Source organism: Cataglyphis hispanica, chromosome 1 (assembly GCF_021464435.1).
Source record: "Cataglyphis hispanica isolate Lineage 1 chromosome 1, ULB_Chis1_1.0, whole genome shotgun sequence".
Classification (NCBI taxonomy): domain Eukaryota; kingdom Metazoa; phylum Arthropoda; class Insecta; order Hymenoptera; family Formicidae; genus Cataglyphis; species Cataglyphis hispanica.
Window position 1 is genome coordinate 14802859 of NC_065954.1, and position 13023 is coordinate 14815881.

Below are 13023 nucleotides of genomic sequence, written 5' to 3' on the forward strand. Positions count from 1 at the left end.
GATTCTCCTCCGTACCTATCGACTCCCACTCGTTTCGCCACCCTACCTGACGGCATCCCCCTCTGATCCGTCGCTCCCTCTTCCAGGGACGGCTCTAAGTATGTACAGACGAAGCACGTGTTTAGCTTTGTCAGAGCTCATTTTGATTTCGCGTAACATAGTACATATCGAAAGCTACTTGAAAACATGGAATTGTATTTATTTGTCTTTTTTGTCAGTAAATAAATTAACAACAAATTTATAAATTAAATGTGGCAATATGTATAAAAAAAGATAATGATTACAGTGATAGAAGTTTTATTAAGAAAAATCTTATTGATTTGAAATATGCTTGAATAATAAGGACTTATCTATATTTATGGAGTAATAAAATCTTACCTTTTGTCCAAATTATTAATTTTATCATAAAAAAAATTAGGAATGTTAATTTGTAAACAATAAGAAAAATTTTGGAATATTAAATCTGAAAAAAAAAAAATAGTTTAATGATCAAAAATTTATCTAAAGTAAAGAAGAAGAGATAGCCAGTCCTGTATCATCACCTTCACGCATTCCCTCTCATTTGCTCTATCTCTATCGTCCTTCCCTGTCAGTCGGCGACCTTCCGTTCCCCTTTTCCCTCGACCGCTCGTTGTTATCCCCCGTTCGTTTATTTTGCCTCTTCTTTCTTCTTCTTCTCCCTCACGCGTCTCTCCCGTTCGCTTTATCGTTCGGCGTCTTTCTTTTCGTCTTTTAAGGTATGTCTCCATTAACGCCCTTTTCGCGTTTGCGTGCGCGCTTTTTCGCGATTCCGCGTCTTGTGCCACTTTTACGACCTCTATATAAACGCCAAGCTTACGATCCAATCGATTAGACGGCACGAAAATCTCTCTCACGCAGCATATGATGACCAATTTTAATATATGTATATACATATATCTTTTTTTCTTTGTTTATTTATCACAAGTTTATGAATTTTTTAATGTATTTATGCTTCTCCTTTCTTTCTCAAATATTAATAATTAATAATAATAATTTTCTAACACATTCTGTTATTCTTATATTATGCTTCACATAATTGATATAATTATTATATATATATATATATATATATATATATATATATATATATATATATGTAGATATTTAACGAGTAGAATATGAATATATTTAAATATATAGTTTTAAAGTATCATCATGGTATAATGCTTTTTTTATATTGTTACTTTCTAGCGTGCCAACTCGTCTTTAGAACATTACGTGAGCAGTTTTATCATTGTAATCGTTTCAAGTTAATGATGATGAATTAACTTACACCGTTTTATCTTACTTAAGTCAATGCGAAATACATATAATTATTAAAGTTAATGTTACCTATTTTCGACTTTCAACAATTGCAAGCGTCAGATATTTGTTTTTCTTTTGTGTTGAAACATAATATAAAGTATAACGCAATAATACGCAAAAGGAAAATGATTGTCCTTTTTTCATTTGCAAGTAAAAGACTATTTGAAACAACTCTTGTGCAGTATTTTATTAACGATATTATTCAAAAGTAAAAATATATATTAATTATATAAAAATAAATGTAAAAATAAAAATATATGTAAATATATATGTAAATTAATCTAAATTAACAATTATAAAAAATCGAATTTAAGAAAAGAGATTAGTCAAATACTTTTTATTATGTTTTATAAAATTCTAAAATATAATATAGCTACGTAAACTTCATTTTTCTTCATTTTAAGAAAACGCAAATTAATAGATAAATAAATATATAAATAGATAGATAAATATTGATAAAATCAATAATTAAGAAATAAGAAATTTTTTCAGAACATTCAGTGATCATAATAAGATCTTAATAAAAATAATATTATCATCACTCGAGGATGTTAAAAAACCAATTAGTAAAAGGCTTTCTTAAGAATTAGGACGTTTTGCGCGAGCATATTTTTATTTTTCTCCAAAAGTTTATTCTCTCTTTCCTAAATTTATATTCCTTTATACTTTGGATATAGAAATATCAAAGGTTGTGGAAACGTACCTTTAAGGTCGACTACTCGTTCAATCTCCTTCCTTTACCATACCTCGCATGTCCACTATGACTGTTCAACACGTTTCATTCTACATCGGGCTTTAGCATCGCACACGCGCTCATTGAAGCATTCAGAAAGATAGTCGACCATCCATAATTCAGTGTTTGTGTATTAAAATTCTCTAAAATTCTATAAATTTTATAAAATTATTTTATATATCATTGTAATTCTCGATTATATTAGATGATTATTATATTACATATTAATATGCAATATAGACCTTAATTATTCTAATATTTACTTTTGCTTTGTATATATATTTGATTTTTTGTTCAAACCACCAATCTCCTCTTAATATTCTGACTTTAAAAGATAGTACCATGATGGAAAATATGCTAAAATATACAAAAGATATATCTGTGTATATATATAGGACTAATAATTATGTAACATATGATTTATTTTCAGAAAATTTATTTTTCACTTCTAATAAAGTTGTGCTTTTATTATTTTCTACATACATTTTCGAATACACTTAAAAAGCAATTCTAACAATAGAGTGCTAGTTTTTGGACTCATCTCTTCTCCGGTCTAACGTTTTGTTGTATTATTTTGGAAGATAGAGAAATAGCGAAGTAGATTAGAGAAAAAGGTTCTTTGTTACTTTGCGGAATCGTTTAAGTCATTAAGAAACGAAAGGTAGGGAAGCTTTTATCCCTCACGAAAACAAAGCCAAAAGCCAATCGTCGATTTATCTTCCTCTTTATCGGTGCTCTCTTAATTAAGTAAGTTGTATAGTGATCAAGAAACTGAAAGATATCGAGGGAGTATCGAGTGACTAAAACTTATATTTCAACTCTTTTTAAATTATATTTTTACTTACATATAAATATAATGTATGTAGGAAATGTACATAAGAAACCTTATTATTTTTTATCGATTTTTTCGACAATTCGAAGAATTTTAATTGTTATTTTTTATTCTACTTTTTTAGTAATTATATTTAGCTAATACTTTTTTTTATTTTTAAGAATTTAGCTTTTTCCGGAATTTTCATTTGTGTCAACTTTTTAGTGAATATATTCTTAACTTTTTCAACTTTGTGAAAATATAGAATTTGACTACAGCTAGATGCAAAATCCTAGGAATTTTGAGAACCATGATTCATAAAATTTTATTTCGTGCTACCCCTTTAATAATTGTATTCTTTCGATTATATACTTTCCAAGAATTTAATTGTAACTTTGCACAAAAATATTAATTAATGATAATTGGCATTTTTAATCTATCGACGGTAAATAATTAGTATTGTTAATTTCTAAATTACTGACGGTAGTAAAGTAGAAATCAACTTTGACGAATGCCAATGAATATCAACTTGATAGTTTCTCTCTCTATCTCTCAAATTAAATATGTTCTCTCTTTCTAATGTTTGGCATGTGTATCGCTCGTGGCCGTGGCTTCGTTTAACATAAAGTTTATTTTACATCCAATTAATTAAAAAACGGAATCATCATTGCAAGATGGTTTTGGAACATGCAAGAAATGTATTAAAATTTATCTCCGCAAGTTATATAGAAGTAATTAATTCGCGTTGATAAAAGATTTTTATCATAACCTTTTTTTCTAATCATTTTATTTTTGCTTCTATTTTATATTTAACTAATGTCAAGTTTTTTCTTTTTGTTTTTATCAAAGATTAAATTATAGAATGGATATATGAAAATAATAATTTTACTATTGTTGATTTTAGATATTACCAATTGTTCAACGAAATCTTATACAAAGAAATTTCCATGCGAGCACAGTTTTTAATAAATCACAATCTGGACGTTACAAAGTTACGCTTAAACGAGATAGACCTCTAACATATGAAATGGCAAATCCGCCTCATTATCTCGCTCACAGAAAAAGCTGGAACTCTTGGAATACTTGTATGTGATTTGCAAGAAATATATATATATATGTGTGTGTGTGTGTGTGTGTGTGTGTGTGTGTGTGTGTGTGTGTGTGTGTGTCAATTTGTCACATTTCTATAAAATATATTATTATCTTTCTAGCAAATATAAAGGATGGCAATAGACCATCTGAGACAGCTGTAGAAGATATGTTTATTCGACAGTTCATGAAAGGGACATGGCATAATTTATTCGCAAGTGAAATTATTATTAAACGACAGCATAATATTATTAGGATAGCTGGGATTATTACTCGTAGTATAGCACCCTATAAAATATACTTTTTAACTGGTTATACTGAGGAACTCTTGAGTTATTGGCTGCAGTGTCCCATTAAAGTAGAATTGGTCTCAACTAATAATAAAAAAGATGTGATATTTAAGTACATATAGAATCTGCTATACATATAAACACATAGCATAAACAAAATTAATTAGATCTTTATTATAAAATAATATTTCTCAATATTTGTATCATGATTAAAATTTGCACAATGTGAAATAAATTTTAATCTGATGTATATGTGACATGGAATTTTTTATTTTGATTTAAATATTATTTTATTTACGATTATATTATTTGATATAAGATATTTTAGCAACTATAGCATATAATACAGGAAATGCATATACACATATATTATCTACATAATACTATGTTGAAACAATTAAATATTTAATGTACTACAAAGTTTATTGTTTTCTACAGAAAGAAACTTCTTTACTTTTTATTCTTTGCATATCATCCATTTATTTTGCATTACTTATAATAAATTGTTACATTCGATCATGACTCAAACGCAGCCCATATACAATCATTGCATCTTTATAATAAAAAGAGAAATCATACATCATACCATAAAAGGATTACCCAAAACTAAACGCTTCAAGAGCAGACTGACAGAGCATACACAAATTCTATATATATGAAGATAATATAGTATAATAATTTTACATAATTGCTACTAGACCACATTCTCTCTTTCATTATATGCTTTTACAACTCCTACATATTCGTTCAGCGTTCAATCAGGACCGTATGTAGCTCTCTCCTGCTACATTTGTACTTTTTTCGCGTCTCATTCAATATTATTATTCTACATGAATGTCTGATAAGGAAGAATGCTATTACTTGATATCCACGCTATCTTCATCCTGACTTATTACTAGAATAAGACTTAATCAAATCTTCGTATAAAAATCATATAATCTGCATTGATGATAATATTGATGTAACTAGATCATACTAAATGTATTTAAGATGAAATTACTTTTTCAATGTATATTATGCTTAAAACGTATATCCATGAAACAAATTAAAACACATTATTTTATAATTACGCATATATTATACATATATGTATATTAATAAATAAATATATATATATATATATATATATATATATATATATAAATTTTATTTTATACAAATTAATGTATTATTTACAATGTGACTTAAATTAATGCAATATAAAAATTTATTAAACTTTAATCATAAGAGCGAAGATATTTTTATATACATATATAAAAAATTTTGTTTACCAATTAGAACATATTTTTGCGAGGATCAAGTAATAAATATTCTAGGATGAACAATTTTTAATACGATTAAAGCAGAATTTTTCAAAAGAAAGAGAGCTTACACGAAACCTGATTGAAATTACAGATTTTTATAAGCGCAAAGATGTAAATATGATTTTATATGATGGACGCAACAATTGTGTTCCAATGTCTATAATTTTTTTGATCGCTCTTTTTATAAAAGTACAGGCTGAAATGTGCTGTGCTCGTATTACCTTTTTTTTTTAATATTCTAATATAACTTAGTATTTTTAACTATGGAAGTCAAAGTTTGACGTTATATCGCAATACTGTATAGAATAATGACTTTTAAATTCGATGCGCGACTTTTTCAAGTCGCGAAATGTAAAATTTCGAGTAAAATGTTTTGTGTTTCATTGCTTATTAAATTACATTCAATGGTTTATTTAGTTCTCAAATTTCCAGATGATGATGAAAAATATACTATTCCACTAAATTTTTCACAGATATTTTAATTTATCAAATATTTTAATATTGAACTAAAGATTGTACTTTTTTTGTCAAAAATAATATTAATATATATAAAACAAATGCATGATTACTTTTAAAAGTACATAACATTTTGCAATGAAATGAGTGTTCGTTTTATACATATAAAAGCATATAATCTTCTTAAATATAATCAATTTATAAGTGATTTATAAAGTGATATTATTATAAATATTGCAATTATATAAATTGTAATAATATTATATAAATTGTACAATTAAATAAATTGTTATAATAATAATAATAATAATAATAAACGGGAATTAAAAGTAAATGTGCCATATTAGCAAAAAGAACATATAAATTAATTTAATTTGTGATGAATATCTATTATACAAATTATATAAATTTTATGAGATAGCTGATAGATCGGCCATTGAATATTCTATGTCAGATTGCGTGTATAGCGTCTTTTTTATGTTTATATATATTTATATATTTATTCTTATATAAGTCGTTATGTAATATGCCTATGCAATTACAAAGAGAATTGCGAGCATTAATCCTAAATATATTAATCAAAATTATATCAAAAGAGTTTAAACATTCTCCAAGCAACAGAATACAGCGTTCACATTTTACAAGACTTTAAAAAGTTATTATCTCCATATCGTTTCAAGTAAAAATACCTATTTAAGTAAGATTTAAAAAAAAAAAAAAAAAAACTATAAGAGATTGCGGCGCTACTGTAAGAGAAGGTTGAAAATTAATGTATTTAGAGAGAAGTGCGTAATGCATTATTCGAAATTTCTTAGAAGCTTTAAATATGGTGTTTCTCTTTGCTAACTCGAAAATAATTCAGTGGTTTCTTGACAACATATAGATAAAGATTACATTACTATTATATACTACAGAGTTTGATGAATCCTTATTCTTAACTAATTAATCGCTTGTTCGCTTAATACATTGAATACCGGCAATAATACTAGATTAAATTAACGTTTTACATCGAATTCGAATTCTCAGAGTTCATTTAGAGCCATGTAGTATAATACTATGAAACTACAAACTGCATTACATCCTCTCGCAAATGTTATTGCAGTTCTGAAAAGACAATGTCTCAAAATGCATTATTCTCGAGAGAGATTGGCACCTTATAAACTTTTTTTTCTAGAAAAATGGAATAAAAATCTTTTTAGAGAAAAATAAAAATAAATTATTGTTTTTTTACGAGATTTTTATACGCTATAAAAATTACAATTTTATATAGTTTTTGCAAATAAAAATAGAACATTATTTTTTTTAGATATTTATATATCGATCAGGAAGGATAAAGACACCTAGGGAGTTACTTGTACATAGTAAATATTTAAAGTAATTTTTCAATAAAATGATAAAATAATGTAGGCCAGCAGCCCATTATCGATATTATAGGAGCATTATTAGAAAAGCATTTTTTATTGAAAGATCTATTAAATGATACGAGGATAATTCGTAGGACTGTACCAGTTATTGTCAAGCTTACAATTAGATAAATATCTTATTTCTCGCCAGTTGTGGCGTCTCATCTATTACCATCTACATCATAGAAATAAAATCTATTACAAAAAGAATTACAGTTTAAAAATATTATCAAAGTTATTAAAATGAAATATATTATGACAATTTTAGTTGTAAAATTTGAATATAGCTTAATTTGAAATGATATAATAAGTTTATAATATGTTATATTAATAGCATATTCAATTGGAAATGTTTTTACGAGAGACGCTAATTATTTCATTATAAAACTTAGATTAAACCAAATGTATGCACCGCAATCTTTTGCAATGCAATTATAATCATCTTATTCTGAGATATACAGATCTGTATCTATCTTAATACACGCATTATTCCGGTATGGTATCTAGGGCTTTGTTAACGATATCGTTAGTATTATACGAATATTAAGTTCTAAAAAACTCCCCAATATCAGTAAAAAAAACATATGTACAATTTATCATCCGATATCGATCGTACAGAGACAGAAAATTAAATTTAATTAGGATTCATCAAACTTTCATTACAGTACATGTGCATAATTCCTTTAAAATATCGCTGTATATGCCTTGCAGAAAAAAAATGAAAGAACACGTTATCTTAACTATTATAAGATAATGCTATAGCATAAAATTTCTCGTAATAATCCATTATTAACCGTTGCATCTTTTCACAATGACTTTCAATCGTGCATGATAAAATGACTCTTATTAAACAATTAACTTTCTGAGAAAACGGTGATTTTAGAAACAATGGAATAGCGCGATAATATATATTTTTAATCAATGAATCCATTGATTTACTCTAGAAAGACGATAAAACTGACAAGTCTACTTAGTCGTGTAATTATATTTAAAATATTCATGTTGTAAAAATGATTATACAACATCGTACAGAATTAAATTACTATCGACAAATTTAGATAGACGTCATTCCATTCAAGTGCAATTTAATTGTATGAAACTTGTCGGAAATATGTATTCTTTTACAAAGAGTTAGTTTGGTTCGTCAGTTTTTTTCTAAGTTATTAATATTAAATCGGCTAAAAACGTCGTTTTATAAAATCACCGCGTTTGTGAATGCGACGTGAATGCTCGTTAATCTAAGTTAAAGTATATTATCTGAATCGTTAATCTCTTCTTGCTTCCATCACTTCAAAGCTAATATATCTGAAATACTATGGCATAGGCGGTTTCGCGCGTGAGCCAAAAATGCATGAGAGCACGTGTTTGTCATCGTTTTGTTCTTCCCGTTCGCAAAGTAAAATATAATGTCACTGTGTATGCTGTACTTACATTTTTTTTTCAAATAAAACGCTTTGATTTTTTATTATACGTGTCATTAGACAACGATTAGATAAAGTTTCAACGCTGCTTTCCCACATCGTACATCACACAATCAATCATTATATTTATTCTAAAAAACGCAATCTATGTTCACGTATTTAAAAAAAAATCGGATAGCGATCGATACAACGTATACATTCATGTTTTTTTCGTTTTCTTTTTTCTTTGCTAGTAGATAAGAGACAATTACAGAGTGATCTTTATGGACGAAAGCGATGAAAATACCCATGCAATATTTCGAATACTTCTGGTAAAATTATGACTTGTGCGCTTTGACGCGTCATGTTCTTATAATGGTTTAGAAAATCAATTTTAAATAGAAATCGCGCCAGAGTCTATTCCAAAAAAGGATTTTCGCGCATTGATACCCATTATACCAAATCCGCCAAAAAATTTTATTTACCGCGAAAGAAACATAGGTACTTTCATGCTGAAAATACATTTCCACACTTGTTATACTAGTTAAGAGACATTACGAATTGTACTAATTTTTTTTTTGCTACGTGATACATAGTAATATTAAAAGAGGAGCGAGTTAAAACTGATTATTATCATGCTTTTTTCTTTCTTTCCTTTTATACGATAGTATAAATTAAGGTTTTCCAAATTTTATTTATTAATTATTGAAACAAAATTTGCCATCTCGCTTTCTCATCGTCTATCTTTTTGTTCTGACAAAGCTTTAAATTAGGCCCAAAGCAGCAGGCAATTGATTCTAATACGTCACATCATTCGCTTGCCGTGTGAAAACATGCTTAATACGAATGAATATACAAATATCGAAGAGATGCCACCTCTTCCTTCGAGATAATTAAAACTATAGCATAATTACCTACTTTATACAACATTTACTACACATGTCTTTGATAAATTAATCCTTTACTTGTATAATTCAGTTGTTGAAGCCCCAGATTAAATTAAAACGATCCTCACACAATAGGTTTTTGAATAGAAAATTTATGTTGCTAATTACACATTTGCCATATATAACGAGATCCAATATTGCGCTATAATATTTATAAAACATTTATCAATTATAATCTGTCATAAACTTATTCTTCCGACTATATATTACCGTGCACGCATTATTCTGCTGTGTGTGAATGTGCTATCAAAATACATATATATAATATATATATAAAATATATTAAAATATATGTATATAATTATAGTATTAATTGTTTATACAAAAAAAAAAGTATTTTAGGTGCTCTCGGCGAGATATTTCAGAAAGAAAGTAAGAATGGATTCTACATACAGAAAACATAAGTACATAACTTTTACATCATGTTAAACTGTTTCAAAGAAAGAAAAAAATTCTAAAAGAATACAAAGCTCAATATCGATTTTTGTAACATATTATTATAGAATATATTTGTTTGTGTGTGTGTGCACGGTATTAAGAAAATTAAAATAAATTTTCACATTATATGTTCTTCCTAATATAAAAAAATCAAACTACATACTAATTGCAAAATCCCTCTGTCATATTTACAACACATATATGTATGAAAGGAAATAATATTTATACTATATTAAAATATTGACAATTGCTGTGAGAGACATAATTAAAGATTAAATTATGTACAGCAATATGAAAAAAATACAATTTTCTCTTTTAATACAATTTTAAGCAAATTAGTGTAAATCTGCATGGAAGATTGTAAATATAGATTGCACATTCTGATTATTTGCATTTTAAGCAGCATCAAGTGTCAAATAATCAATGAAAAATAAAAATTGCAGACTTTCTTAAATTCAGGGAAAAATATTTAAATGCAAATATACTTGCATTATAATCGTGCACACATTTATACACATGCAATATTGCATATTTTACAATATCATTAAAAGCTGTCTAATTTCCTAGGATAACTAAAATAATTAGAATCTATATTTTGATAGCTGCGATTTTAACTGCACATTGCAATACAAGGATAAAGGACAAATAAGCAAGATGTCAGATGGATGGAAATGCAATGTTGTAGAAAAACGCGAGAACTTTTGTGCGATTCTATCGAAATTCTCTCGTTTTTCGATGGCAACTGAATTAACAAGTACTGGATTATGTGGTATACGGAGCACATATACATTAATATAATCGAAATCGAACAGATACCTAATATGTGGGCGAATGTCGAACTGATCTCACTTTGACGCTATAACAAATGTGTGTGATGAATATCATTACATTATATCGTACTTACAAATACACCCGCTACAATATCATCTATGTTTTCTTGTTTTCTTATTTAACATTATCATATTATATCAATATACGTGGCCAATAAGAACAGATTTGTACTTGCATTGAAATTGTTTTAAGTCAATCACTCCAATCACTTCGCACAGCCCAGTATAGCATGTGTGTTTTCATATGCTTTTTTGTTTTCATTTTGTTTAAAAATACAATTTTTTTCTTTTTCTCTCTCATTGGATGGCAGCATTCTTATCAAAAGGTTGGCTTGGAGAATGTTGTAATGACATTTAGGAAGGGGAGGAGGGAGTTTTGTTTAAGATGTGTCTCTCTCTTTTTCTCTCGCTCTCTCTTTCTCTCTCTCTCTCTCTCTCTCTCTCTCTCGCTCTCTCTCTCTTTCTATCTAGTAAGACGCTCTACTAGTATCGTTTACTAGTAAATATGTTAATTTGTTCCAATTGTGTTAAATGTTGATATCACAGAGGCTTCTTGATCGGAATATCGTTTTCTCTTTTTTTTTTTTTTGTAGGAAAATAGGTATCTACATACATATTATGATGGTAAATAGAGAGGTTACAATAATCCTTAGGCATGGGAGAGTGAGTTAGCTCTTAAAAATGCAATACACTATACATGGGCTAGCTAAACGCATTACAACACGGCTCCCTTCACCTGGTCATTAGAATTGTGTGTTCGTCGGCGTCTCAACGTCAGCAATTGCTGTTGATTGAATGTGCGGCAATGTATGGAGTATTTATATATATAACGTTCGCTCTATTGTAGTAAGAGTAATAAGTCGACTGCGAATGATATTGCTAGAGCCAGAAGTAAGTAGAGAAGAAGTGATGCAAATTCTTTTTTTCCCTTTTTTACCTTCCTTATTGATTTCTCGTCTTCTTATGGTTATTTGGGCCTAGATCGCAGCGGCTGCTACCTGCGTGAGATCAAACCATTGCTTGTTCCTACTGTCGGTGTCATTTCCAACTCCACTAACAGAGGAAAGTGATCTGGAATATGAAACATAAAATGTCGAAGTTATTAGTTTCATCGACAAAAGAAAGCAATTTAAAACGTATGTAAACTAACCAGATGGGACATGAGGATGAGGACATCCGACTACTTTATGCTCTTTAAACCACTCTGGGCTCAACGGACCAAGGAGGCCCAGTGGCACCATACTTTGCTTTGAATAGAAAATGTAGTCTATTATGCCTTTAAATTCGAATCTGAAAATACAAAAAAATAGCGTGTTAAAAAAATATCCCGAATATATATAAAATATATCTTACATAAAATAAACTGTGCGCGTGGACAAATAAAAAATAGATTTTTCTCTTACGTGTAATTAGTATAGGGCATAATGTCCTCGCTATAGGCAGATGCAAGTTTGAAAGAATGCGTGAATTCGTTAGGTTTATCGCAGCCAGAGATCTTTTGTAAACACGATTTGTACGCTAAATCCTTAAAATCACGATGATCGGCCGCCACACGTCCAGATGTAAGAAATTCGATCACACCTGTGTAAGCGATTTGTTGTTATTAATATGGATGAACTGCGTATATACATTACCAAGTATTAGTAAATGCAAGAGATTGATTTTAAAAAGTTAAGAAAAATTGCTAGTATAAACATATGTATGTTACCAGAATCAGGTAAGGAATTAAAGTCGCCACAAAGTAGCAGTTGAACATTGGAAGAGTCAGGTTTATGGCCGGGTCTGAATGACTGGCCAGCTTGGTCCAAAATGGAACGTAATTCATTGCTCAACATCATTGTCTGTATCAATTTTACATCGCAAAATTCGGGATCCCAATGAATATGCGCCGTACAAACTAAAATTGGTTGTTGCACTTGTGCCGGATCAGATGGAACACCTGCAAAAGAAAAGGAATTATCTAATTAGTTGTATTCAGATACATGATATATCAAAT

General features: G+C 28.5%; 2 protein-coding genes across 4 annotated transcripts in view; one reads left to right on the forward strand and one right to left on the reverse strand.

Annotated features, from left to right (window-relative positions):
- Positions 1-3435: 3435 nt before the first annotated feature.
- Positions 3436-4499, forward strand: LOC126848921 (28S ribosomal protein S24, mitochondrial). Of its 2 annotated transcripts, none has more exons than XM_050590288.1 (3): positions 3436-3568; positions 3775-3955; positions 4082-4499. In XM_050590288.1, exons 1-3 carry the CDS (start codon positions 3545-3547, stop codon positions 4369-4371), a joined length of 495 nt encoding a protein of 164 aa, XP_050446245.1. In that variant the 5' UTR covers positions 3436-3544; the 3' UTR covers positions 4372-4499. The 2 variants fall into 2 exon arrangements, with proteins under 2 accessions (XP_050446245.1, XP_050446237.1); XM_050590280.1 differs by having other exon boundaries at positions 3442-3601.
- A 7414-nt stretch (positions 4500-11913) lies between these two features.
- LOC126848607 (CCR4-NOT transcription complex subunit 6-like) overlaps positions 11914-13023 on the reverse strand; it is a 482736-nt gene continuing 481626 nt past the window's right edge. For both annotated transcript variants that reach the window (XM_050589613.1, XM_050589622.1), the window contains exons 7-10: positions 12736-12966; positions 12431-12608; positions 12178-12317; positions 11914-12098 (exon numbers count right to left, since the gene is read on the reverse strand). In XM_050589613.1, the coding sequence (XP_050445570.1) occupies positions 12022-12098; positions 12178-12317; positions 12431-12608; positions 12736-12966 (626 nt within the window). In that variant the 3' untranslated portion in view covers positions 11914-12021. The remainder of the gene's footprint in view (positions 12099-12177; positions 12318-12430; positions 12609-12735; positions 12967-13023) is intronic.

What these genes read in the sequence shown, in the direction of transcription:
- LOC126848921 (XM_050590280.1), top strand. Translation starts at nt 3,545, where the DNA reads ATGGTTTTGGAACATGCAAGAAATGTATTAAAATTTATCTCCGCAAGT. An exon ending in TCTCCGCAAGTTATATAGAA is followed by an intron (nt 3,602 to 3,774) that starts GTAATTAATTCG and finishes TGTTGATTTTAG; the next exon opens with ATATTACCAATTGTTCAACG. An exon ending in CTGGAACTCTTGGAATACTT is followed by an intron (nt 3,956 to 4,081) that starts GTATGTGATTTG and finishes TTATCTTTCTAG; the next exon opens with CAAATATAAAGGATGGCAAT.